Below are 24817 nucleotides of genomic sequence, written 5' to 3'. Positions count from 1 at the left end.
ACTTGAAGGATAGCTTCCCAAAACGTCTTCAGGAAGCAACTGCCTCTCTTTTCAAATTACTTTGCAAAAAATGTCCCTTTGTTTCCTGCCTTTCCTTAATCTATAAATATTTGTTGAATAATACCAAATTAACTGGCATACAGTTAAGGAAACCTTCCTGTGCTTACTAGATGCTGTTTCCCATCTCTACTATTCTACTTGGATTGTGCTTGGAAACAATACATCCAATCTTATGATTACTAAAAATGGATTAAAAAAATGCAGTGGCCACGTGAGCAAAGAGATGATCCATTACAGTTCACTCCTTCGATTCATATTTGTTTGAAACATTTTGACGGGCAAACAGTACATGATCTGGAATAAAGTGCTGCTGCAGTAGTCCACTGGGAAAGCTGGCCTTACCCACGGCAAGCAGACAGGTTAGGGATGACATAGCCTCAAGCTTCGCCAGGGGAGGTTCAGGTTGGACATTAGGAAGAATTTCTTTTCAGAAAGGGTTATTAGCCATTGGAATGGGCTACCAAGGGAGGTGGTGGAGTCACCATCTCTGGATGTGTTTAAGAAAAGACTGGACATGGCACTTAGTGCCACGGTCTAGTTGACTGGGTGGTGTCAGGGCAACGGTTGGACTCGATGATCCCAGAGGTCTCTTCCAACCTGATTGATTCTGTGATTCTGTGATTCTGTGACACTGTATGATGGATTAGAGTCAGTGAAAACAAATGCATCGCTCTGGTTGTCCTTGCCTGAAACAACAAACTCGTGAATATAGATTTCCTGCCTCTGCTTTTTTTGTCCTATGGATCCTGCTCACGTACAATATTGCTTTATAACACATAAGGTAGACATGGGAAATGTATGTTCTTATCCAGTTTCATGCTTAAGCTAGTCTATATATCCCACCTGGGAAATGTATTACGTTATGTTATACAAAAGTCTTTTAGGCTAATGCAATACTTCAAAAGTCTAATCGTAAGAAACAATTATTATGGAAGCACCTTATTAACGCAGCAGGCATCAGCTTGCCCTGCAGTATTACATGGACACCAATGGCAATGTTTAATAATGGGAATGAAGTTCACGGACTGTGCAATACTTCTCTGCCCATACCCACAGACATTATTAATTTCAGAGAACTTTGTCACAATGCTGGTATAATAGATCCCCTTCTACAAAAGAAAACTAACAGCAACACTGTGTCATTCAACTTAACACACCACATGCAGGTCTATAAGGTACTCTGCAAAGTAACTCCACTTAGCACATGACAGTGCGCTAGTGCAACACTTTCATCTTGTTTTACCTTAGTCAGACTTAGCTTATGGTAACTGTTGTTTGCTTGCTGCCCACATTCTACCTGTGACATTCTGTGTCCTCATAATTCCAACAGCTCTTCACTCACTCAAAATATAAATGTCTTCCTGACCTCTTCTGTCACATATGTTGCTATACAGATATATCTCCTATAGAGAGATATCATCTCCTGAACCATAACTTGAAAATAAGTTGTTCAAGTTACACAAAAAAACTTCGAAGCCATCTGATTCTCTCCACATCTAACCACATAACACACTAATTTTCTTGACATTTGGTATGTATGTCCTGGATTTTTGCTTAAAAAAGAGTAACAATCCTTTAGCTATTATTTTTTGGCTCCTCTGACTAATTGCTCCTTCATTTTGTTCATTCAAATTTGTTGATTTGATATACAAAGGGGAAAACTACCGTGTTGTCCTTCCAAAGTTTTTCTTTTGACCTTCACTACTAAAATGTGGTACACTTCCTTCCTTGATTCATAGCAAAAATAACTTGTGCCTTTGAGAGGGGCTTTACAATGGTCCTTTGATCTCAGGTATTGTAACGTGACCAGTAAGTTAAAAGATCACCCATTATGTCTTATCAGCAGGCTTTGAAGCAGTTGATGTGAAACGGAATGTGTAAGCGGTTTAGAGTTTGTTGCTTTTTTTAAAGAAGAAAATTCAAGTAGACTTCACAAAGAATCCAGTTAATACACTGTAACTCCACCTTGCTAGTTAATGAATTTTTGCTTTGAAGTTTAACTGTCTGAACTTGAAATCCATGTAAGAAAATGATACTCAAAAATCATCACCAGGATAACGAGAATGATTTATGGTTTTGTGTCGTTATTACAACATTTTGTTATACTTTATCTTTTTGCTAGGCATTTTACGGAGGATTTGGTATTAAACCTGACTCGTAATATTCCGCATATCAAAATAAGTTTGGCAGAATTCAAGAAGACATGATTTTGTAATCCATTCTTTAGCAAAGCACTACAGCAGTCGGGAGACACAGCAGTGTGCAATTGCTGGTCATTGCCTAGCTTGGAAGGCGAGAGATCCCTGATGCCCGCAGCAGTGGTGTTTCCCAGCTCCTGAGCTGTTCTCACCACAGAAGCCAGGCACCTTCTCAAGTGTCTGCTGACCACCTGCTCCAGCACAGGTTTAGTGAGCAGAGTACTGAAGCTGTCCATGGCAGCCTCCGTCACCGAGGTTTTACAGTCCAAGTAGCCTTGTCAGGAATATATTCACGCGTTTCTCAACTGGGATAGGCACAGGACTGCCTGTAGCTGGATTACAGCTGCAGTGACTGAGCACCTGAGCCTGCCCCATTGCTTAGCCCTCGAAGAGAGGTTTTGAGGGTATTCTCACAATCATTCAGGTTGGAAAAGACCTTCATGTGCGCAATGAGATCTGCCACTAGTGTCTGCCGGTCAGAGACACCACTTTGTGCCACGTTAACTCACATGCAAATAGCGTAATGACCAACAGAGAGACCAGACCACAGCTGGTGTTCAAAGAGACTGTGGAAAAATCAGCGTTAATTGACGTTAACGCAAAATCCCGAATATTTTGGAATTACAGCGCAGAAACACGGGACATATTTTAAAAGACACGATTGTTTGTGAACACCCGTTGCTCTCTCCCGGCTCCCCCGAGGGGTCTGGGTACCCCTCCCGCCGCCCTGGCACCTCCTCTCCTCCCCGTCCTCCCCCGCCGCCGGCCCGCGGAAGCACCTCGGCGCCGGCCCCGCGGCGGGGGCGCGGGCGGCCGGGGCGGTGCCACCGCGGGCCGGCCCCGCTCCGCCCTCGCCGTCCCACGGGCCGGCGGCGAGTGGGGACGGCGCGGGTGAGTGCTGCGTGCGGCGCCGCGGAACCCCCGGCCCCGGGGCACCGGGAGAGCCTCCGCGGGGCGGCGGCCACCGGCCCCCCGGGGTCCTCCGCGCCTCGGTCCCCGCCGCAGCCCCAGCCCCGAGTGGCCGCGGCTCAGCGGGAGGTCGGCGGCACCGTCGGTAGGACCGGGCGTGCGGGGCACCGGGGTCTCCCGGGGGTCTCCGCGCCCCGCCCGACGGTCCGCTCCGGCTGGGAGCGGGACCAGGAGGGGACGGCGCCCGTGCACTGCTGTCCTTCAGGGCCGGACGGAGCCCCGCTGCCGCCGGTCCATCTCCTATCTCTAATCCCACCCGCAGCTCGCCGGGACAGCTGCAAACCCCTGCAGAAAGGGCTCAACTCGCCCTGAGCCCCGAAAACCAACCTTTGCCCCGCGGCCCGGCGGCTGGGGGCTCGGGGAGGATAGGGGGGTCCCGGCGAGCAGGCGGTGCGGGACCAGCGGCGCCTTGGTTCAGCAGCCCTGGGGCTGGCGACCTGTCTGTGCTCAGCCAGGATAAAAGCACAAATGTGTCGGGCCCGATACACACTTGTCCTCTCTGTAGCTCTGAGGCTGCGGCTGCGATCCCTCAGTGGCTGAGGGGCAGCGTGCGGGTCTCGTCTTTAACCTGAGGTAATAAACTTGATTCTTTCCAGGGTTGTCAAGACGCTGAAGGAGACCTAAGGAAAAAAAAGGATAAACTTATGTTCAGGAAGCAAATAGATAACTCTGAAGTCCGTAGTTGACAAATTATAGCTCTGTTATATTACGCAAAACTTTTCCTGAGATAATCTCATTCACGCTAATTACTTATGGTTGCATAGGTGGCAAAGGCAGAACTTCCAGGCTAAAAGATACCCTTCCACTCACATGGCCACATTCTTCAATTATCAAGACTTTGGCCATTAAATATTGAACAGGAGTAACATCTGGTAGCTCTTTTGTTTGAGTGTTAGCATAGGTGGTATGCCAGAAACAATGTTTTCTTGTCTTATTAACGAGATTATATAAAAATTCAACATCTTTCTGAATAACACAGGAAGAACACATGAAAAGTTCTGCATGTGGGAGTGAGTATCTTTAGCCAACTATGTCATCAAGTGGGAAAACAGCATGTAATAGAGCCAATCAATTCCTTTTTTTTTTTAAAAAAAAGGTATAATTGGTACTTAAGGACATGTCCTTTTGGTTTCTCATTGCTTTCGTAGGGCATGGAGGGTCAGGAACTGCCTTATGTGCTAATTGACCGTATAGGAGGGAAGCATGGAGTATATGAAGACCATGCTGAATTTCTGGAGAAACATTTTCATCTCATCACCATGAAAGAATATCTTGAAAACAAGAAATCTCTCAGCAAAAAGATCAGAGCTATTTATATGTGGTATCACAAACCAGTCATTAAGGAAGAGCTGCTCCAGAGCTTGCCTAACTTGAAGATAGTTGCAAGCTCTGGAGTGGGAATAGATCACTTGGACCTGAACCTCCTCTCCAGCTATGGCGTAAAACTGTCCAACACTCCATTTGTTGTTTCCACTGACACTGCAGACTTGGGGATGGCTTTGATGCTGGCATCTTCCAGGAGGCTTGTGGAAGGTAATAACTGAAATGGTTTTAGTCTTTTTATAGGAAAGGTGACTCTTCAAAACAGGCAGTTAGAATCATATTTTGGCCTTACTGAAAGTCTTGATGATACTACAACTGATTCATTAGTTGCTCCATTCAGTATTTACAATATAGGTGACATCTGTGGCACTGCCAGTTTCATAAGCCCTGCTGATGAACCACCATGAGTAAGACGCTGTGTTGCCAAGGGGCATTTCAATGGTGCAATAATCTCTCCTGCAGGCAGAGAGAGATGATGGGCAGGTGTGTGATGTACATCAAGGGGAGGTTGCTGCTTTGGCCTTACCTTCCTTGTCTGCCAAAGAGGGGCTGGTTATGTTTCTGTCCTCAGGAAGAAGTCAATGTCAGATGTCATGTTGACAGTGCAGTGTTATTCACTTCTTGTCCAGAAACACAGTAACATTATGTTACTGCTCCTCTGCTTCTGCCTTGTCTTACCATAAAAAGTAACTGGATGCCAGGACATCCTTTACATGACATTTTTCCTTCTTTTCCCTTCTCCAAGGCCATCAGATGGCAGTCTCCCCCGACACGGAGTATTTCCCCGCTAACTGGCTGGGGGCTGAGGTTTCTGGGGCGACCCTGGGGATCGTGGGAATGGGCACCGTTGGCTACAAAGTGGCCGAGAGAGCCAAAGCCTTTGAAATGAAGATTTTGTACCACAACAGGAATCAAAGGTAAAGCTGGTTGCAGCTCCGTGAAAACTCTATTTCATCACTGCTTTTAAATGCTATTTGTACCTTTCACTGTCAAACTGATCTCCTGTTCTCGCTGTGTTAGGATAGGACGATGTGCTCTCTGCACTATTGTAATTAAATACGGTGCCAGGAAGCAGCAAGGGCCACAGATTGTGGCCAGGTTCACCCACAAGTCCAAATCATCAGGTGAGCTCATGGTGATAAGGCAGGGCAGAGGCCAGCCCTGCTGTGGCATTGCTGGGGCAAGGGCTCACAGCCCCAGTGGGAGCTGCCATGGGGTCCTGGGATGGGGGGAAGCCCCAGAGGGACAGGCAGGGACAGCCAGGGCTGGTGGTGCCCTCAAGGCTATGACAATAAGTCACTGCCTTATTATTGGCTCTTTATTTTAAGTGGCAAAGTACATACGCTTGCTTCAAGACAGTCATTAATTTCCCAATTTATACAGAAACAAAGTCAGGAAGGAATGGGAGAGAGACATCTCACTGGTCTCCCCGTGAGCTGGGGCTCCCTGGGCCTTCCCGTTGTGTTGGTGACATTGCAATAGACTGAGGAAAGGAGAAATAGTCTGTGAGGACATAACTCCTGTGACTTAGGTGAGGCAGGGATGCAGGCAGGGCCATCTCGCCCTTTCAGAGCCAGCTGACAATGAATAGCCAGACTTGCCAGCCTGTTTGCTGTCTTCTAGATGAGGTCTGTGTGCCCTTCTCATATGCCATGGATCCCATCAGACCCATCCCATCCTTTTCTTTTCTGGGAATCTGATGGGATCTGGGCAGTACCTGCTCCAACCTTTGTCCTGATCGGGATCGAATGCACAGGCAGGTCCTGCAGCATGTGGTTTCAGTGAACCAGCACTGATGCACAGCGCAAGCGGACTGCTGCTGGCACAAATTGCTGAAGATTTAACCCTTGCCATGTCTTGTGGGTTTCCTCAGTCATTTTCAGTTGAGTTACTTTTCACAGGAAGGGTATTCATGTCAAACATCACTCTTGCTTTTGGGTTGGAAAATAATCCCTCTTACAACCAGAAGCTGTGACACAAACACATTTATTTTTTTATTTATTCAGTGCATTTACATGATACTAATTTCTTACTTTCCATCCCCACAGGTACAGTACTGCACATTTGTGTATAGTGCACTTGGTATTATGGGAAACAACATTTTTCTTTACTGAGTTTCAGTCAGATAACTGGCTAACTGCTTTCCACTACGCAGTGAAGAAAACAATTAAGAAACCTTTTCTCTAATGGTGATTTGAGCTTTTTCTCGTTGCTTACTACTGGAGTTTAATTTGGGGTCTTTTCCCTCAGAAACAAGGAAGAAGAAAGTGCCGTTGGAGCTATTTACTGTAAGAAGATAGATGATCTGCTCCAGCAGTCAGATTTTGTGTTGCTGTCTGTTGTCCTGACTCCGCAGACACAGAAACTGATTGGGAAGAGGGAGCTGGCGCTGATGAAACCCACAGCTACTCTCATTAATATCAGCAGAGGTAAGGTGCGCAATAAACAAAACTGCATTATGGTTTGCTGGCATGAAAAGTCCTGGGAAGACCCAACCCTAATATAGAGTCTGTCACTCCCAAATTTTCAGTAAATTCTCTGATTACTGGATTATTTAGATGCCCGTGGTCATATCTCAGCAAAACATTTAAGCATTTCTGTAATGATGAGCAAGTGGATTTCTAAAATGTTAGTGAGCTTGGAGCGATAGAAGCCCGTGTACATTTGTATAATCTCCTACTTAAGCTTTTTATTTATTTAGTGCGGTGTTGTTGCTAAAGTACGTCAGGGCGGTACAGCCCACTCTGAAGTCTGGCACCGTACGTTGTTTTATGGTGCTACGTGCTGCCTTTTAGAATTCCTGACTGTCCAACTCTGATGCACGTACCCAAGCTTCCTCCTCCTGCTTCACCACCCTCCCTCTGCTGCTGCTTCTGCTTTGTGAACATCTCCAGCCCTGCTATTTGCCTGACCACCATGCCCAAAAGGATGGTGAGATAACAGTATGGAATATGAAAATATGAGTATCCTTCTTATGCAGGTCTGGTTGTGGATCAGGAGGCTTTGGTGGAAGCCCTTCAAAACAAAGTTATTAAGGCAGCTGCTCTGGATGTGACATATCCTGAACCTTTGCCAAGGTAGGACATGTATTTAACTGAAATATAAATGAGTGTATGTGTGTGGTTCAAACTAAGTACATGTTTGTGAGCACGTAAGAAGGTACATAATTTTGTTGGTAGGAGTACATGATGTATGTGCACTAGTCCTACTGAAATGGTGCCCCCAATCCTTCCGGCCTAGCCAAACAAAATTCACACTGACTTATTTGGAGGATTTGTTGCATAAAAAAAAAATACAAGCTAGGCAGCAGTTTGAGGTCCTCTGAGTCCGCTTGGGTCATGCAATTAGTTTTTATTTTTAATTATTATTTTAAATATTTCCATGGCTCCCTTCAGGTGATGAAGTAACAGATTAATGCTCTGTGAGTGACTAGCTCAGTATTTCTTTTCTTTTCCCAGGGATCACCCTTTGTTAAAGCTGAAGAATGTTATAATAACTCCTCACATAGGAAGTGCCACCGAAAAGACACGCCGCCTTATGATGGAAAACATGATGGAAAGCATACAAGCGGGTCTTACAGGTCTTCCCATCCCTAATGAAGTATTACTGTAAAGCGGCCCGCATTTAATGTTAGTGCCATTAGTGTCTGTTCTGGTATGAGGAAACAGTAATTTGATCACTCTTCATGTAATTATCTCATGTGTGTTACACAGATAAAACGTGTAATTCGTGGGTTTCATTTATTTAAATAACCGAAAGTGATTCCGTGTGGGAAACTGCAGTATTTTGTCATGAGCTTCAATGAAAAACTCTAAGAGACCGTAGTCTTGCATTGGTGTGATTTATTTTGCTCACATCCTCTTAAAATTGCCCATCAATGTAACACCGCACTGAAGGACGTTGAAATCGTGTTCTAGTGCCATGGCACAGCAAACCGCAGTCGGTGTGTTAGACTGGCTGTTCCCGACGCTCCAGCAGCGAGGCTTATCTTTGGGAAATAGTTTTCAAAGCCGTTGCTGGGGTCACCCTTTAATGGCAATGCAGGAACCAGGTTTATTTTCACTTCCAAAATAACTCGCTTATCCCGATGGTAGAGCCTGTGCACAGCTCCGCCTGCACGGGGCTTGGCGACCTGTGTGTGTCTTCCCCCAGCCCGGGCCCTGAGGCTCGCCCGGGCCCGACAGCAGCTCTGCCTCCCCCCTTCCCTCCCGCGGCCGGCGGGGCCACCCACAGCCGCCCGCCGGGGCGCTGCAGGCCGGGGCCGCCGCGCCGCGAGGGGGAGCCGGCACCGCCGGAGCCGCGGGGAGCTCCACGCCGCCGGGCCGGGCCGGGCCGGGCCGCGCCGCTGCGGCAGCATGTGGGGCGCCCGGGCGGCGGCGGTGCCGCGGTGGTGCCGGGCGCTGCGCAGCTCCGCCGCCCTGGGCGGCTCCAGGAACCTGCTGAAGAAAATGCTCCGCAAAAAAAAGTAGGTGCGGGGACGCCGGCCGGGCCGCGGGGCTGGCGGGCAGCGGGTGGCCCCGCCGGGATGGGCCTCGCTGCGGGGTGAGGCGGCCGCGGCCGGGCGGGCTGCCGGGCCTGGCCTGCCTCCGCCGGCGTGGGTAGGCCGTGCTGCCGCGGGCCGCCTCGCCGGGGCTGCGGCCTGGCGAGTGGGCTCCACTCTCCCGGTTGGGCCGGGCCGTGCCGGGCCCTGGCGGAGTGGTCTGTGGGCCTTGGGCGGTGTTGTGTGAGAGGGGCCGCGGGGCTCGGTGCGGTGTTCCCGGTAGCCTAGGGGAGAACCACCCGCCCCGAGTCGCCCTACGAGCGTGGGGCTCTACTAACGGTGCTTCAGTGTTGAGCCAGGTTACACCGATGTCTAAAGAACCCGGAGGGTTGTTCTTTCCCCGCTCCACGCACAGCCTCAGCCGTGGGTGGGAAGCATCGCTCCCCGCACCGCACCGAGCCTGTAACCGCTGGGGGCAACCTCCCTGCGGGCACCAAAACCTGGGTGTTGGGTCGTGTGCCTTCTGGCAGGTGATGTTTTAATTACGCAGTTGTTTCTTTGAGCTCTGAAAGATAAAGCTGATTTCCTTTCCTTTTTCCAACAGAAAGAAGTTTTGGTATGACAGCCCTACCCTGGGATCTAAGATGGTGAGTGCAAGCTTTTAAGGTGCCGTGTTTGTCTGTGCCAGGAGGAACGAACTTGTACTTCTGTGTCTAGCTTTGGGAAAAGCATTTTCTGGTGAAGAAATAGCAGAATTTTGTGAGTGAGCTCCCGTTTCACTATGACATGCCAGGATTGCTGTTGAGAGAAGCAATTCGTCTCCCCACGGCCCTTTCCTCTTCTGCGCTGATCTTTCATCCGCGCCAACACCGATGCTCTTTTGCATGCTCCTGAGCCCATAGCAGAGAACTGATCCAGGTTAAAATTCATGTGTACCAGCTTAGTTTTATGGAAAACAAGTTTTCATGTTTGTTTTTCAAACAAGTAATGCTTTTCAGTTAATATAAGCTGTATTTTAGAAAAACGATTTATTGAGCTGTATAACTTGCTACAAAATAGTACAACTAAGAAAGCTTGATTGTAATACATGAAGGTCAAAGATTTTGTGAACAGAAATATTCATTATTGAAACATCTGATACATAAGATCTATATAAAGCCATCACAGCTCCAGTAATGGCATTCTAAGAGCGTACTTAGCAGAGTGCACAAAACTGTATATGATTGCCTAATACAAGTTTGTAACTACTGATTAACGTGTTGGGTTTTTTTTAAAGATTTATAAACCAGACAAGTTGGCTTCTGTAATGAAAGATGACCAGATAAAAACTAGGAAAGAAGATAACATACGTCGCAGAGTCTTGAATAGTCTTATTCATAAAGCTGTGGCAGAGATGATGACTACCTGTGAAGTTAATCAAGAACTTTATGATCTCAAGCTGGAAATCTGCAAGGCAAGTGCCAAAGCTACAGCGTGTGTTGAGCCACTCTGACTGCGCCTCGAGGCCGGCATGGCGTGCCAGAGGAGCATCCCTGGGTGTTGTGATGTGTGCAGGAGTTTTACTGCATTGCTTTTGATGTGGCACAGCACAGCAAGATGAGGCTCTGGATTCACGTTGCACACTAGGAGAACTTTGCCACTGTTGTGCCTGTCTTAGTAGACCTTTGCCGCCTAAGTGTGCAAATGCAGCTTAGGCCGACTAAATGGTGATTCTCCTGGTATGGCTTTTTTTTTTGTGTTATTCAGACATGTACTATTTGCCTTGCCCTTTCAGAAGGAGGAGCCTGGTTTTACCACATGAGTGTATCTTTCCAAGAGTCTCTTCTTCGTGCAGCTATGTGGGAGTTGATACCTCTTGTGTCCCTCACCAGCATCATTACACAGGCAGAAGACCTAAGTGGGGCATGAGCTTAGTTCAAAAAAAGGCAAGCCTAAGAAAATGGCATTGGCAAGCAAGGTTCCAGAAAGAATTGGAATTTAGACCTAACTGTAGCTAGTGTTGTCATAATTCATGGGTTTGAAAGGGATATTAAAGGTCTGATTCAAGAGCTAAGTCTCCACATTCTTGTTTGTAGTTTTTTCTTCTACATCTGCTGTTTTGTTAAGATTAAATGATACCAATGTTTGGCTTAAAAGCTTGATGGACTTATCTTTGTTAGTTAGAAGCATGGAAAAAAAATTGCACCTAATAGCTGCATCTATGACAGGGAGTTTGTCATTTAGGATTGAAACAGATGTTTTTGCCAGCTGAATTCATTCTGTCTTCAGGCAAGTGTTTAAAATCACATGGGCAAGGTGAATCTCTTGGCTCTGTATGTGCAATATCCTTCATATAGTGTTTCTCTCTCTCTAGGGCTTTGAGGTTTGCTTGTCTAACTCGGATGTCATGTCTGCACATGAAAGTACTGGCTGATGTAGGCAAGCCACAGCACTTTCAGGAGGCATAGCTGTAAAAGAAACAACTTATAACATGGGAAAGGGAAAGAAACAGCCTTCTCCCAAATATAGTACAGATTTTACTATAACTGCATAGTGCTTAGTGTTCGTGCTGCACTAGGATGTGGCTGAGACTCAGTCCTGATTGACTCTTGAGCTGATTCTGGTCCGATATCGTTACTTCTGTTATCAAAAGAAATCTTCTAACAGGCTTTCTGCAGTCCATCAGAATTTGGTTCTTTTGGTATCAAAGGTTAAAATTACATGATAGCAATAGAGATAAGAATCACGCTTCAGGCTTGATATGTCACACTTGTATCCACTCGATAATATTACTCATGTGATGATGAAGAAATGGCTTGTGTTAGATAGGGTTGTCCATGTGCTTACATTAGACTCAGTGTGGGAGATGGGGAGAGTTGATCCTGCAGTAGAAGCAGCTGATTAATGATCACTGTGGGTTTTTTTTCTTTTAATGAGTGATGGGTTTCCTGAGGCAGAAGTTATTTGGTGGTGGAAAAAAAAAATCAGTATCTACTTTGTTTTTTTGGAGACAGTCCATTCTGCCCTAGGAAGGAGTAGCAATGTCAACAGCAGACTGTGATGCAATTTTCACTCCTGGGAATATGCTGATGCAGTTGTCTTTTCCTGCTAATGTCTGTAGACACCTATTTGTTTGAAGAGTTGGTTTCTGGACTAGATGACCTTTGACCTGTGCCTTCATAATGGATAGTTTGTGCCTTCTCCTCCCTGTCTCTCAGCTCCTTCCTTCGATTGAGCCAGATAGGTTGTTAGAAGTTTGCTGAGTGTACTCTCATAGTGAGAACCTGTTCTGTAAGACAGAATCACAGAATCACAGGATCAACCAGGTTGGAAGAGACCTCTGGGATCATCGAGTCCAACCATTGCCCTGACACCACCCTGTAAACTAGATCATGGCACTAAGTGCCATGTCCAGTCTTTTCTTAAACACATCCAGAGATGGTGACTCCACCACCTCCCTGGGCAGCCCTTTCCAATGTCTCATGACCCTTTCTGAAAAGAAATTCTTCCTAATGTCCAACCTGAACCTCCCCTGGTGAAGCTTGAGGCTGTGTCCTCTTGTCCTATCACTAGTTGCCGCTGCTAGATGCGATGAATGACAGTTATAGAAGTCTTTCAGAATCCAATTTGTCTTTCAGAAGTTTATTCTTCAGGAAGATTGTCAGTCTGTCTTATGTGTGCTTTGGCCTCTGCACACCGTGTGTTTTCAATTCCATGCATGACAGCTATGACTGTTATCTGTTAGCCAGAGCACTGGAGGTTCCCAGCAGGCTTTAGAGCTGGAGAGACTCCTACATTGCAGTGGCATGGAGGGCGTCCTCTTTTCTGTCAATATCAAAACAAACTCTGGGTAACAACAACCCAGGCAGTGTCTCAGGTCCTTCTTTAGCAGAAACTTACACTTTCAACTGTATTCCAAAACAGTGTGCCATAAATCGTCATTCTGGACTATTTGTGATAGTCACATTGACTAAATTTAGCACTGTCAGTAACATATAAGTGTTGACAGACTTCTCCTCCATTTGATTTCAGTTGAAGGGGAGATTAGGCAGTTACTTGCCTAAATAAAAGAAGTCCTTTCAGGTACTGAATGTGAATCTTATTTGGTGTTAAACTCTGCCTCTATAAAGGCACCATGTAATTTTGGTTCTTAAGAGCAGAGGTAGATGGAAGAAGAGATTCTCCTAAGAATTTACATATCCAGTTTGGGTCACTGTATACTTGTTCATGAATTAGTGACTTTGTTGTATATGAAGTGTGTGTATATATATAATTCTAAAGAAATGTTTATCTTTTTGCAGGTGTCCCTGGCATCAAACTTCTCAGCATGTCGTGTGTACTGGAATCCTGCTGGTACTACGGACAAAGAAAGTTATGTTGAAAGTGTGCTGCAGAAGAGTGCTCCACGTATACGGTACTGCTATGGGATAAACAGTTAGCCCACTTCACAAATTCGTAGCCATGTACTAGAACCATTTCTTAAGTATTTCTAACAATCTATGTCTGACCTGTTAGGATGCTTTAGTTTTTCAAGTACTTGGAGTCAGAGCATCTCCTGTGATGAGCCTTACAGGGAAGGATGACTGTGTCAGACTGGCTGTGTGTTCTCCTGCTGGAGCACAGCTGGGGTATTTGGCTTCTGTGCTTTCCCAATGTCCTGGTTTGGCCTAAACCAGGCCAATTTTCCTTTCCGTGATTTTTACTTTCAGCTAAGTCTCTTCTAAGTAACTGCACTTTCTGAAAGTAACTGCTTGTTTTGCAGACAGTGTCTGCTTCCAGGACTGATAACGCTCGAAGTTTGTAGTTATCACTGAGGCACCGGTAGGGATGTTATGCAGAAAGGCTCTTGCTGTCCTTATTCTTAGAGAAACCAAGGTCAGTGCTAAATTCCTCACTGCTTACGAGTGAAGAGCCGAAGGGGGGTCACACCTGCAGGGAGGAGCGGACAGGGCAGGTGACCCAAAATTGACCAGCGAAGGTATTCCATCCCATACACGTCATTCTCAGTGTAAAGCGGGGGGATCACGAGGGTCTCGGCCCCCTGCCCCTTCTGCCTGCTGGTTTTGGGTGCTTCTACTGCTTCGGGCTGTTTCTGTGGCTTGAGCCGTTGGCCAGTGTCCAAGGAGGACTCTGTCCGTTTTCCTGCTGCCCCCGATCCTGATCCGAGCATCCCTGAATCCAGCTCTTGACCGTCGCTGGGCCCAGCCTGGGCCTTCCCGGAGCCTGCCCTGCAGGGCCGGTGGTGACATGGCCGACATCGGGGTAGCTCGATCTTGGTTTTGTATATATTTGTATATATTTGATTATTCCAATATTATTATTATACTCTTTCATTACTATAGTTTATTAAAACTGTTTTAACTTTCCAACCCATAAGTCTCTCTCCCTTTTCCCTTTCCCTTTCCCTTCGGTGGCGGGGGAGGGTTAACAGAGAGCATCTGCCACAGGTTTAATAGCCGGCCCAGCTTTAAACCGTGACACCCAGGATTGGACTGGGCTGAGCAGAAAGAAGGAGGAGTTTGGATGAAGTTTCACTTCATTGTACTAGTGATGGTGGGCTGGACGTGCTGTGCACAAGAGTAGGCCAGAATATGATGCTGCACAAGAAGACTGGCAATTACAACAAATAACTCCTTACAGATTCACTAGGCTATTCTGATTAGTAGGGACAATTTGGACCTCCGGAAGAGATGACTGATATTACAGAAATTCTTCACGATACTGATACCAAAACCAAAATGTCAGGATGCTACTGTGTATTGTGATGCTTTTACCCATTTTTGGCAGAGGATCCAGTGAGTTTTCAAGATCTCCTAGAGATTTTTGTCTCTCCCTCTTTCCTGGGCTTATGCTCTGCTTTCCAGCCAGTCTGTTGGAGGATCAGGACTTCACCCCACAGGGAAGGTGGTGTTGAAGCATGCTTGTAGAGCCATCTCCTTTCCCCCTGTTTCCCTAGGCTGTGTAATTCCTGCTCCAGCACGATGCTCTCTTCTACTCCCAAGAGCTTCCACTCTTTGAGAAGGAATGTTGCTGGCTGGGAAGAAGACAAGGGGAGCTCTGTCAGTCCTTCCTGCAGCTAGTACGTAGGACTAGTTGTCTTGCCCTGCTGTGAGGGCTCTGTCCACCACTGCTCTCACCCTAACAGCAGGGATAAGGAACCCAAATGAAGTGGGGAAGGACCTGTGCCAGCCTGTGCATATAGGAGACAAATCTAATATCATCAATACTCGGTGGGATCTGCAGCTAGTAGTTTTTGTATGGTATACATTGAGTTGGGATTCTGCAGTCATGTATTGCTTAGCCCTAACCTGAATGGATACCCATCAGCCTGTAAGTTTTGCAAACCATATCCTTAAATTTGCAGTACTGCTGGAATTAATTTAACATATTTTATCTGCTCTGGAGGTGTTGTATTGTTACTCATACTGGTGAATGCTGTATTTTTGCCAGGTATCTTCTGACGAGTCAGCAGATTCTAGGAAATGTACCCCCAATAGTATTTGTAAAAGACAAAGAAGCTGCAGCTGTAAAAGAGGTAATTGTAATCTTTGACTAAAGTACAAATATAATGATATGCAAACATGGTGACTTAGCATACCATAATGCTTAGAAATATGGAGAGAGATGATCATTCAGTTGCTCTACCAATCTACATGAAAAATCAGTCTTTGTCTATACCCTTTCCTCTTCATGTTCCAAAGCATTTTAGCAAAGAATCTTGAGTATGACTGATGCTTATATACAGTGTAAAAGAATCCTTGTAGCTGTCACCTCATGAACTTTTTTTCTTGCTACTATTAAAATTTCTGAAGTGAAGTTTTCGGAGAAGCTTTTAGGCCAGATCATTAGGCCAATAAAGAAATCCTAAAAAATGAAATTACAGTTTTAAGGAATAATATAGGGTAGGCAGTTGTCTGTTGCCTGGTATACATGATTGTAGAAATGAGGTCTGAGGAGCTGACTTCCACATTTTAAATGTTATGTGTTTTTAAAATGCCATTGAATCTAATCAGTGATTTTAGACTTTTTTTTTACCCCAACCTTTTTTATCTGTGAATTGTTAAAATGTTTCTAGAGACTGCAGATCTTTGCGTAGAGGTTGTAAGCTCACTCATACTACTTTTTTTTTTCACTTTTAAAATTATCTTTACTATTTCACATTTTCTGTCAAGGTGTTGATAATTTTAACTAGTTGAAATATTGCTAGAATAATGATGTTTTCTAGGAATTTGCTGTCATTAGGACTGTGAAGTGAGATCTCTTAAATAGTGAGATTTCCAGAAGAGAAAGATGACACCAATAAGTGGGATTTCCTGAAAAACGTCTCCTCAAGCTGTTGATGTGAATGGAAAGAACATTAGTCAAAAAGAGCATGTTCACATTTCTGCGCCCTGAAGTGCCTTAATGTGTTACTATTACAGCCAATTACTGTTAGTGACTTACGGGGTCACGCAGTGTGTATTAGCAGAGCTGGAAGGGATAACAAGAACTTCAGGCGCTCTAGAAATACAGTGAATTGCTTGAACTTTCTCTGGTCAGAAGAACTCGAGTTTCATGCCAAGATACTGATCCACAGTGCAAATGTTTTTCACCTGCGTTAGCGTCAACAAAAAGCACAAGAATAGAAATGAACTATACGCTTCTCCAAGCTGTTTATGTTCATTATTATGCTCCCCCTAATCAACACAAGAAATTCGACACAAGTAACAAGTCATTATGGAAGCACTTTGATATTACTAGTGCTCTGTTATTAACGTACCTAGATGGAGCTACAATATCTACTCCTGCAGGTCCTGCCTTTCAGGTCTGTTATTGTGGAACTTGTTCCATTAATCACTGTTTCTCAAACTTTGTTAAATGACCACTTACTCATTTTGAAGAAGAAAACCCCTGGACTACCTTACCTTCAAGGTCAGTGCATAGGCACTGGGAAAGTAAACTGCACAAGACAAGTAAAACCCCTCCTTATATAGCTTCTGTCAGTGAATGGCACTGGGAAGCACTTAGATGGATCACCTTTTCACACTTTGCAGATCATCAGATTTATGTAATCCACAGACTCGAATACCAGGGCTTGAAATAACATAGCTGAACCTGTTTTTTAAGTATTGGAAGACAGGGAAGGACCATCCAATTCAACTCCTAGAATAATACATTGTATTAGAAGGGAAGTAATGTAAAAAAAAGTAGGAATAAAAATTTCAAATGAGATGAAATTTTCACAAGTAGGTACACTCTATAAGCACTGGATATACTAGATTTGTAGCACTTACTGGTTAGGTGCCACAATAAAAGGGAGCTGGGAACTCAATGTATACATGCAATAGAAATGCAAACTTGCAGAAAGGGGGAAGTAGTGAAAAAAATCCCAGTGTAAGGATGTTTTGAAAAAGGATTTGCAAGACTGAAGTAAGACCAAATAAACCAAAAATGATATATATGTTACACAATCCTTAGCCAACTGTTCAGAACGTACCTCAGGCAAAAAATTTTGTAGGAATCCCTGGATCAGTTACGCTATTTGACACAAACTTCCCAGGCAAGAGGTATAAGCAGTTCCATGTAAATGGAGCAAAAGGCTATTTTGAAATGGTTTTGCTAAATATTCCAAACACGTAGAAAATAAAATATTTGCTGTTTGATACTTGTCTGTTTCTTGTGTAGGTGTGAACAAAGTAAATTTAATGCAGGGCCTTTAATGTGTATTGTCTTCATGTGTTTACAGATTGAGGAGTTACTGTCAATTGCTGATTTTGGACCTCCAGAAGAACTAGAAACATTATCTCAAAATGATTCTAGGTGGGTTTTTTGAATCAGAATTGTACAAGTTTCCGTGGTCATCTCTCTTGGCCAACTTAAATTGGGTATTATTTGGCATGACAGAAAGTATATTTTAATTAGTTCTGTACATTGTTGTTACATGAGAGTTCAGCAAATGGTGTTATGAGGAAATAGAAAGTAGAATAGAGAGACTTTTTGGAAGACCTTACTGAAAAGCCATCTTGGCTTTTAAAGAGATCAGTTGGGCCCTTTTATTAATAGAAGAAGCTACAGAATAGCCTAGGACAAAACTAATATGTAGTCATCCCAGAAATTAAATGTAGAGGACGGCATTTTATTTTGTGGCTTAAGCTTTCTTTACCAATGTTACACCTATTTATTAAAATCAGGGTAAAATATTTCATATTATATATGCTCTGGTTTACTTTCATCTATTAGTGCAGACACATTTTCATAAGCTATTATGTCATTGGTTCTTGCACACAGGTACCTTGCTGCAGGCCACAGGATGGCAAATATGGAAAGGGAAAGTCTATTTTACATATATAAGTGGACTGCTGTTAAGCTGTGGAGAATGACTGAATTGTCACTTGTCACAGCATAGTGTTTATGCTTTCAGAGGCAACTAACCGATAAGGTGATACCAGAACACAGTCTTAGAAACGAGCTGTGTTTGATGTCTGTGCTCTGAGTGACATAGTCACCAGACTTGTTACTTGCAGACCCAGTACTTGTTCTGGTATTAGTATCTTTCCTTTTATGAGTGATATATTTTTAGAATTTCTAAGGATTCAAGACTGTGGAAATGCCTTTTGTGCCTTAATGTCTCACAGGATGGTTCATCAGGTGCAAATCAGAAATAGTTTCTTGGGGGAAATCACTGTTGTGACAGACTTTCCCACAGGGCACCTAACATTTTCATCTGTTTGTGTCTTGTGGAAATACTGAAGTCCAGCTTAAGGTGCCATATGCTGTCACTCACACACATGTCTGATGTGTTCTGGGCACAGGCTGCTGCTGCTCACTTCTTTATTGGCTTCCTCCCATTAAATCTGCTGACAGGCTTATACACAGCCTGTCCTTGGACACATAGTACGGTGGTATCTTTTCCCTCTTAACATAGCACAACGCTGAACACAGTGCATTAATAAAACCAAACTTAAAACTCCAGTTTATTTCTGTGTTATCCAAGTTGTCACAATTAGCATTGCCCCTTAAAATATACACAGGGCAAAAAACCCACAACATTTGTTTTCCTTTCCACAGTGAACTGTTCTCTGCAGCAACTCAATCTTCAGATTCACCCATGCGGTCTAATCTTTTTGGTATTGATCATGAACTGCTGAATAAGCAGATAATGGAGTACAAAAGACTGAAGGTGTCAAGAGATCTAGAGAGCATTGCCTGGAGAGAAGAGCAGGAGCAACAACTTTCTAAGATTCAAAAGAAAATGAAGAAGAAAAAAACAAGGAATCCTCCTGATGATGACATTACACCACAGAAATACTTACTGGACAGATACGAAGATGATTACTGGGATGATACCACCGAATCAGTCTCGGACTATGAGCTGGAGGATGAATTACAGGAAGAGGTAGATGAATTGGAGGCGGATGATGGCAAAACCCTAAGTCAGCCTACTGATCAACTGAAATGAAAAAGCCACTCCTTTTAAAATGGAGGCTGCCAATGGCACAGAAAAGACTGCCATAGATACTGAAAGATGAGTTTTGTACGGCCTGTTTATCAATCCCTCTTTCAAACTAATGGGTTTGCCACATGTGGGGAGGTTTGCTAGCACAAGGTATGTAAGAAAAACAAAAATGCTGTTTGTGACATTTTGTTAAGCAGTAAAATTGTGGTTTCCATGTTGAAATAAAATATCTTCTTTTTTTTGAGTAATCTGGATAAAAATAATCACAAAGTTATTCTAAGGTCAGGAAGGAAGAGGGAAGCAAAATAATGACAGTGACGTTCAAAGAGTAGCCTTCAGTGCACAAAGACCAGGACAGGGTGTTCGCTAGAGGACCTAGTCTAATGAGGGAACTTTTCTACAAGAAGGTGAAACTCATTGAAATTATGGCCAATATAGTTACAACCCTGAAAGAAAAGAAATTTATTTATTTTAATATTCAGAAATTTACAGTTGTGCAAGGGGAACTGCAACCAGAAAAGAATGGAGAACTGCTCATCTGTTGGGTAAAATTGGGCAAAGCATTGATCATGACTGAAAAAATGTATTAAAAACTCAGGTGGAGAAAAAGCAGCAGGGAAGAATGCCCCAGTAACTGAGATTTGGAAATGGATGGGGAATCATATAAAAAGTGAGAATAAAGCTTTCTGGCTCAAAGCAAGCGAAAAATAATAGCATGAGTGTATAAAGTCAGAAGGGCTGAAGCTTCGAAAGAAGTTATAACTAGCAAGGTAGTAAAAAGGAGTTCTACCAGCAACAAGAAACTTTTAATTGCATTAGTTATTGGGGAAGTAACTAAAGACAATGCAGGGGAGGTTGCGCTACATTATGTTGCTCTAGTTTTTCCAAAAGGTTTAAAAGAGAGTGAGTATAAGCTCCAGAATATAAAAAATAGTCAAAAGGAATTTTAGGCTGAAGGGAGGAGTTCAGGTCAGCAAAGAACACTGACATTCTCTGTAGGTGATTTAATAATCCCCTTGAAGCATATTCTGAAGATCGATTGCCTATAAGAATATGGAGAGGATATGGGCTGTGAATATCCATAGGGTGTTCCTATAAGCTGTTTAGAGCTTGTATTGAATAAAGGTCAGGGTCTTACAAATGTACGCATCACTTTTTATTAGGATACGTGCTGAAGCTGTAGCTCACATTAGTACTTGCCTAACGTGAAGCAGGTGAATACCCACAAATTTCAGCGTGCCTTGTTTGGGCTTTCCAGGAGTTGTTCCAAAATTCCACAGGACGAACACACTTTGAAGTAAATGCTTTAGGGAGAGAAGGTATTTATCATATCCGAAACTGTTCATGTCCAGTATCACTGTCAATCAAAGCTAGCCACGAATTTGTTGCAACTTGGCAACAAAGCTCTTCTTCAATGAATGACAGGAACCTGGTAGTTGCTAAATGAAACCACAGAATACTGATGTCTCCCATCTTTAGTTTCTGCTGCGTAAAATGTGGGACTGTCCTGACTACCTAAAGGTTAAAAAAAGGAAAAAAGAAAAAACAACACCCAAACAACCTACATATTAGGCTTTTGAAAGAACAAAGAGAACAAAGTTGATTGATTACCTCTGCTTCTTGTTCAGTTTGGCCATCTATAAACCAGGTTTGCAGTCTATAGATTTGTCCTGGTTTGGCCTAAACCAGGCCAATTTTCCTTTCAGTGATTTTTATTTTCAGCTAAGTCTCTTCTAAGTAGCTGCACTTTCTGAAACTAACTGCATGTTTTTGCAGACAGTGTCTGCTTCCAGGACTGATAACGCTCGAAGTTTGTAGTTATCGATGAGGTACCGGTAGGGATGTTATGCAGAAAGGCTTTTGCTGTACTTATTCCTAGAGAAACCAAGGTCGCTGCTGAATTCCTCACTGCTTATGAGTGAAGAGCTGAAGGGGGGTCACACCTGCAGGGAGGAGCGGACAGGGCAGGTGACCCAAAATTGACCAACGAAGGTATTCCATCCCATACACGTCATTCTCAGTATAAAGCGGGGGGATCACGAGGGTCTCGGCCTTCTGTTTTTGGGTGCTTCTGCCTGCTTGGGCTGTTTCTGCTGCTTCAGGCTGCTTCTGCGGCTTGAGCCTTTGGCTGGTGCCCAAGGAGGACTCTGTCTGTTTTCCTGCTGCCCCCGATCCCGATCCGGGCATCCCTGAATCCAGCTCTCGACCGTCGCTGGGCCCAGCCTGGGCCTTCCCGGAGCCTGCCCTGCAGTGCCGGTGGTGACGTGGCCGACATCGGGAGAGCTCGATCTTGGTTTTGTATATATTTGTATATATTTGATTATTCCAATATTATTATTATACTATTTTTCATTATTATAGTTTATTAAAACTGTTTTAACTTTCCAACCCGTAAGTCTCTCTCCCTTTCCCTTTCCCTTCGGTGGGGGGGGGAGGGTTAGCAGAGTGTCTGCCACAGGTTTAATAGCCGGCCCAGCCTTAAACCGTGGTAAGATTAGATTTCCTCTAAAAACAACCAAAACCTTTCTCACTGTGAGCCCTGATACCTTTACTCCCTTGTTAAGCACGTCAGGGCAGTTGACCTCTTCTGCTTGCTACAGCTAATGTCACAGAAACCAGGCTTTGTTCAAGAAGAGAGATTGGCTGGCACTTACTCAGGGTGTCCAGGGATGGGACAGCCATTCTGAACCTGGTGATGAGGAAAAGAAGCAAAAGCAAGCAGATTTAGAAGAGATGGAAATCTTAAAAATGACCAGGTGGGACGGACTGGTAAGGGGAAGCGGTCCAGGGGATATCTGGAGAATGGCACCCGAGCAGGTGGTGGGTGGGAGCAGCTGCGGCCCCATCCCCGGCCTCCCCCTCGTTAGTGCTCTGCCTCAGCATCCGCAGGCTTCCCAGAGAAGCAGGGTGGGAAGTTTTCTCTGCTATGCTACCAGTGTAATAGTAACCTCAAGGGTTTTATAGCTGTAAAAGACAATAAATGAATGTTACACTCTGAGTAATATGCACTATAATTACTTGCAGAATCCCTTGATTTAGTTTTTATGTATTATATACATAATGCATAAAATGGAACTTCTGGGGCCTTCAGACCTGGTCCCCTACCTTTAATGGCAGCCGCTGCAGTCCTGTATTCAGCTGTTAATCCCAGTTAGGAATATGCAGCTGGGAGGAATTGTTATTTAACATTGGCAGAATCAGACGTGCAGCTGAATTTAAGCTGTTGGTGCCTCTGTGAGCATGTCTTACACTACTCATGTTTCAATAAATGTGATTAGTCAATGACAGTTTTAAAAAACACAAGAGCTTTCATTGCTTCCTATGACTGTCAATCCAAACCTTCCAAAACACTCTAGGACCCCACAAGTGTATTGTTCAGATCTAAGTTTCAGATGGAAAGTAAAGAAATACCTGTTATCCCTCCAATCTGGTTATTTTCCTGAGAACTGGTCCTATAAGGTGCTGATTTTGAAGGAGAAATGAGGGCACATGGTTCCTCTGCTTGATTTTAGCCAATCAATTTGATTTCCCTGACCCCTCTAAGGCCTTGCCATGAAAGTGTTTATGCATTTTGTGTCTTTCCAAAATGGAAGTGTCTCTCCAGCAGAATTGCTGAGTAACACTGCTGTGCTGCAGACAGGCTGACAGCAAGAAGTTTACTAACCCTCTCCAAAACATGTAACTCAAGGAGGGCGACAGTCTCCTTACTCACATGAGGCAGAAAGTGACTGACAACAATGGTGTCATGCCAGGGAAATTAGAAAACCAAGATGCACATCTCACTGAAATCTTCTGTCCAAGGAATTACTTATTTGTCATGAAAGCCAATCTACCCTTAAGCCTTGCTTGCATATGTAAAGCCGAGAAATGTAGAATAAAAGCTCAGCAAAGAGAAAGAAATTAATATATTGCCCAATGCTTTGCCATTTTGTCCTATATCTAACACTGCAAGAGGATAAGTGAAGACAAAAAGGTTTAGTTTTAAAGATTTCAAAGCTCTAGAGAATGTGCCCTATCAAACCAGAAGAAAATCTTCATCAGCTAGGAATAATGAGTTGCATGCATGTTTTTCTTGCATTCCATCACTGCTGATAGCACATTGCTGCACTGCACTCATTTGTACTTTAAAATCTACTATGGTGAAAGACCAGTCATTCTCATAAACATCTAACCAACAAAGCATCACGCTTCAAAGTATAAGAACAAAAATGCAGAAATGTTTGTCTATTGTGGTAATTATTTCTGACTTTTTTTGGTAGTATGATGTTCTCCAGGTAGTCCATCTTACCTGGTGACCTTTGCTCAAACTGACTGGAAAACAAATTCTAATGGAGAACACTTGTAGTTAATTTCAGTTAATTACTCTCTGGCTCCAAGGAATAGGTAAGGAAAGCAAGAGAGAGAAAACAAAGCCATGGGAATGGACATAGTAAAATGGCAGCGCTACGGCAGATGTGTTGAGATCTTGTAAAGGAGACAAGTTCTGTGTCTGGAATCCTTGGGCTGTCATGGTTTTCAGCAAGTTGCCTGGGACAATCTGGCATCATTTCAAGTGATGATTATTTTATTCTGCAGGTTCAAGCAATATTTGTAGCCTTTCATTGAACCATCTGCAGTTTCAGAGGGTGTGTTTTAAATTGTCTGTGGTGGTGTGTGAGTGGCTTTCCAAATAAAGCAATGCATGTATGTCTGTTCCTGACTCCTACACGAAAGCCAGAAGTCAGCATTTACTCTCTTTGACATGAGGGTTTCAAGGGTGCTAGGTGCTTGCTTCGGAGCTAGACTGAGAAGTCTGTGAGTGTCTCTGCTGGTTTGTGTCTTGGGAGAAGGAGGCTTCTTTATTTCTACTGTTTACTTCTTCAGTGGAAAACTTTGGTTCAGGGTTTTGCAGCAGTGCACAGCTGTGGTTCACAAGTCCTTACTAACTTTATTGACATTGCTAACTTGTAACTGAAAATCATTACCTGATTCTGAGGAGAGGCTTCAAACAAACAGTGAGGAAGGAGGAGCTGCTACTGCTGGACTCTAGGCAGCTTATTACATCTTTGGCTGCAACCAGACCAGAAAGAGTCTCCTAGGAACACAGGGTGGTTCCTGACAAAAAAAACACGATACAATGGAGCTTGGGTTCTTCTCCTCTTGGCCTGATGGCAAGCTGCAAGGGCAACCACAATATCAGAACAGTTGAGGTGGGAAGGGACCTCCTTGGACTGTCAAGTCCAACCCTCCTGCTCAAAGCAAAGTCAGTGACAGGAGGTTGCCCAGGGCTGTGTCCAGTTAGGCTTCAAGTATCTCCAAAGATGAAGACTCCAAAACCTCTCTCAGCAACTTGCTCCAGTGTTCAGCCACCCATGCCACAGTAGAAAAGTGTTT

The 24817-nt window shown here is 44.2% G+C and overlaps 2 protein-coding genes across 2 annotated transcripts; both read left to right on the top strand.

Annotated features, from left to right (window-relative positions):
- Positions 1 to 4378: 4378 nt before the first annotated feature.
- LOC137661419 (probable 2-ketogluconate reductase) lies at positions 4379 to 8340 on the top strand. The gene is made up of 5 exons (XM_068396958.1): positions 4379 to 4760; positions 5296 to 5467; positions 6801 to 6979; positions 7531 to 7627; positions 8009 to 8340. Exons 1-5 carry the CDS (start codon positions 4379 to 4381, stop codon positions 8160 to 8162), a joined length of 984 nt encoding a protein of 327 aa, XP_068253059.1. The 3' UTR covers positions 8163 to 8340.
- Positions 8341 to 8892: 552 nt separating this feature from the next.
- Positions 8893 to 20585, top strand: RBFA (ribosome binding factor A). The gene is made up of 7 exons (XM_068396453.1): positions 8893 to 9015; positions 9635 to 9677; positions 10307 to 10483; positions 13311 to 13423; positions 15460 to 15544; positions 17735 to 17808; positions 19057 to 20585. Exons 1-7 carry the CDS (start codon positions 8906 to 8908, stop codon positions 19445 to 19447), a joined length of 993 nt encoding a protein of 330 aa, XP_068252554.1. The 5' UTR covers positions 8893 to 8905; the 3' UTR covers positions 19448 to 20585.
- Positions 20586 to 24817: the final 4232 nt, after the last annotated feature.

The sequence above is a fragment of the Nyctibius grandis genome, chromosome 3 (assembly GCF_013368605.1).
Source record: "Nyctibius grandis isolate bNycGra1 chromosome 3, bNycGra1.pri, whole genome shotgun sequence".
Taxonomy (NCBI): domain Eukaryota; kingdom Metazoa; phylum Chordata; class Aves; order Nyctibiiformes; family Nyctibiidae; genus Nyctibius; species Nyctibius grandis.
The sequence above is the reverse complement of the archived record's forward strand: the minus strand, read 5'-3'. Positions and strand labels throughout refer to the sequence as shown.

Excerpts from the sequence above, each read along its gene's own strand:
- LOC137661419 (XM_068396958.1), top strand. The coding sequence starts at position 4,379 with ATGGAGGGTCAGGAACTGCCTTATGTGCTAATTGACCGTATAGGAGGG. Across the intron at positions 4,761-5,295 it reads TTCCAGGAGGCTTGTGGAAG|GCCATCAGATGGCAGTCTCC; the intron begins GTAATAACTGAA and ends CCCTTCTCCAAG. Across the intron at positions 7,628-8,008 it reads TATCCTGAACCTTTGCCAAG|GGATCACCCTTTGTTAAAGC; the intron begins GTAGGACATGTA and ends TTCTTTTCCCAG.
- RBFA (XM_068396453.1), top strand. The coding sequence starts at position 8,906 with ATGTGGGGCGCCCGGGCGGCGGCGGTGCCGCGGTGGTGCCGGGCGCTG. Across the intron at positions 9,678-10,306 it reads CTACCCTGGGATCTAAGATG|ATTTATAAACCAGACAAGTT; the intron begins GTGAGTGCAAGC and ends TTTTTTTTAAAG. Across the intron at positions 13,424-15,459 it reads AAGAGTGCTCCACGTATACG|GTATCTTCTGACGAGTCAGC; the intron begins GTACTGCTATGG and ends TATTTTTGCCAG.